We start from the raw sequence: 2491 nt of genomic DNA, 5'->3' as shown, positions 1-2491 counted from the left end.
CTTCTTGATATGAAAATGTACCTAGCAATTCTGTTATTGAGTTCAGGTGCTATGATAATTAATATTTATGACCTACCAATATAATGATGATGTGAAAACATAAACTGAAAAATGAAATATTTCCTTCTTAAATAATCGCAGATGGTGTGGGAGATCAGGGTCCATGGAGATTTCCTTACCACAGTGTCAAAGTTAGAANTCCATCAGAATTGGTTTCTTTTACGTACTCACCTGTTTTAATTTTTATGCTTATTTTTTTTTTCTGTCAGAGCAACTAGAAAAACTCACAAGCTATAAGGCCACCAGACATGGTATGCTCTAGCTTCTGCTCACACGCTNTTTGCTTTGGTGTGGGGATTAGGTACATTATAGCCCATGAGTCAAATCCAAGTCATCACCCATTTCTATATATGTTTTAAATGGTTGAAGAAATAATTGAAAGAAAAAAAAATTATTCCTGACACCCGAAAGTAANACAGACTTCAAGATCTAGCACACTGAAAGTTTTAATGGGATACAGTGGTNTTTGTTTACTCTGGGGTCGTATAGTTGCTTTGAGGCTTCAGAGGCAGATTTCATGACATGCCCAGGTCCTCTTGATGTATGGCATTTCTACACTAAGTCAGACCTGAGGTAGAACCTAATAAGGTATGTTACAACTGATGGTGAATTATGAGTGATGAGCAAAATATACTGAGGGCTGATGAATTCATATTTTTTCATTTTCTATTACATTTTTAAACATTTTAAAGATTTTCATAGATTATATTTTGATCATATTCTTTCCCCTCCTCCCAAGTCCTCCCAAATTCTCTCTACCTCCCTACCTGCCCAACTTCATCTTTTTTTTCTCACAGTATCTCAGAACCAAACCCTTAGTCAGTAAATCCAAACCATGAAATCAAAACAAACCCCCCCCCCAAAAGAAAAAGAATTAAACTATAACGATGAAAAAGAAAAGTACACACACAGAAAACCATGGAGTCCATTTTGTGTTGGCCGACTACTCGTGAGCATGTCATCTTCCCTGGAGTATGGCTGATATCCCCAGTGTAACTCCATGGTTGAAACTGATTTTCCCAGCATGTATCAGTTGAAAAAATAGAGTTTTGGTTAGGAATGGGACTTTCTTTCTCCTTGCCTTTCTGGATGCTGGAATTCTGTGTGGTTTGAACTTGTGCAGGTCCTGTGCATGCTGTCCCAGTCTCTGTGGGTTTGAGTGTGCATCAGTCCTGTTGTGTCTGAAAGAGTTATTCTAAGGAAGCCATGATTGAGTTACAGGAAGATGTTTATGAAGGTGTGGTCTTCTTAGTCTTGTCTGTGGTTAGGGTGATACAGGATGATCTGAACTTCTAGCAGTAGGGGATTGGCATCAGTGATGGACCTGTAAAAATTACTTTGAAGAATGTTTTTATAGGACAGGGAACTATTTATCACATTTTTTTTTTCTGAGAACAAAACAGTTGGCAAAAACACAAGGTTTGTTCAGCAAGGTGGCAAATGGGTAAAGGTACTTGTTAAGTCTGATGACCTGAGTTCCATACCTAGGACATACACAGTAAGAGGAGAAAACTGACTCTTGAAAGGTGTCCTCTGCCTGTGCTATCACTAAAGACCAAGAGAAAATGACCATGGTCTGTGCTGCAGCCTGAAGCCATGTTGATGCTCATGGGGTGTGCCTCCATCAGGGGCCTTTCTGATCTGAGTCGTCTGTACTNTTACCTATGGTCCATGATGATGTCACCTGTGNCNTCTCAGAGGGCAACGTCTGAGTCCATGATCTTACTTACCATGTCTGTGTTGATGTCCATGGTCTGTGCTGCCACTGAAGGCCAGGCAGAAGTTCATGGTCTGTGCTGTGGCCTGTAGCCATGTTGATATCTGTGATCCAAGCTGTATCAGTGGGTCTTATCTGGGTTTGTGGCCCACTGCAAACAGGAACCTTGTTTGTGGTCTGTACTGATGCCAGAAACCATGTGCAAGCCCACGATCTATGTTCCCATAGACCACAAAGAGCAAAGAAGCTACTTTCACAGTGTTATGGATGACTGTTAATGCACAGTTGAGAGAGAGAGACATGGAAGACTTCTGTGACATCCTCTACCTCTACCTCCCCCCACCCAATAGTAACAGCCTAGACAGGAAGCCATCTGAGAAAACTNTTAAAAATGGTGATAGGATGATGAAGTGTAGCTCTCCNTAATAGATGGCTTCCAGCAGGGAGATGGGAGGGGAGGGACTCAGTTCTATTTAAGGAGAGGGCCACTGAAAGTTTGACCAAATTCCAGTAAGTTGGACTTTGGTGTGTGTGTGTGTGTTTGTGTGCTGGGGGTAGGGAGGCTAAGAGCAATGGGGTGGGGGGGATGGACAGAGAAGGACTGGGAGGCAAATAGGATAGGTATATATGATGTGAAATCCCCAAAGAATCAATAAAATATCAATAGTATGCTGGATACAAAAAGTTGTCCTCTTGCTTCCGCATGTGCACCTT

At 41.5% G+C, this 2491-nt stretch overlaps 1 protein-coding gene across 1 annotated transcript in view; it reads right to left on the bottom strand.

Moving 5' to 3' along the window:
• Positions 1 to 2491, bottom strand: part of Mcph1 (microcephalin 1) — a 255579-nt gene that overhangs the window by 251907 nt on the left and 1181 nt on the right. The window contains exon 2 of the mRNA XM_029480675.1: positions 1791 to 1881. Coding sequence (XP_029336535.1) covers positions 1791 to 1881 — 91 coding nt within the window. The remainder of the gene's footprint in view (positions 1 to 1790; positions 1882 to 2491) is intronic.

The sequence above is a fragment of the Mus caroli genome, chromosome 8 (genome assembly GCF_900094665.2).
Source record: "Mus caroli chromosome 8, CAROLI_EIJ_v1.1, whole genome shotgun sequence".
NCBI classification, from domain to species: Eukaryota; Metazoa; Chordata; class Mammalia; order Rodentia; family Muridae; genus Mus; species Mus caroli.
The sequence above is the reverse complement of the archived record's forward strand: the minus strand, read 5'-3'. Positions and strand labels throughout refer to the sequence as shown.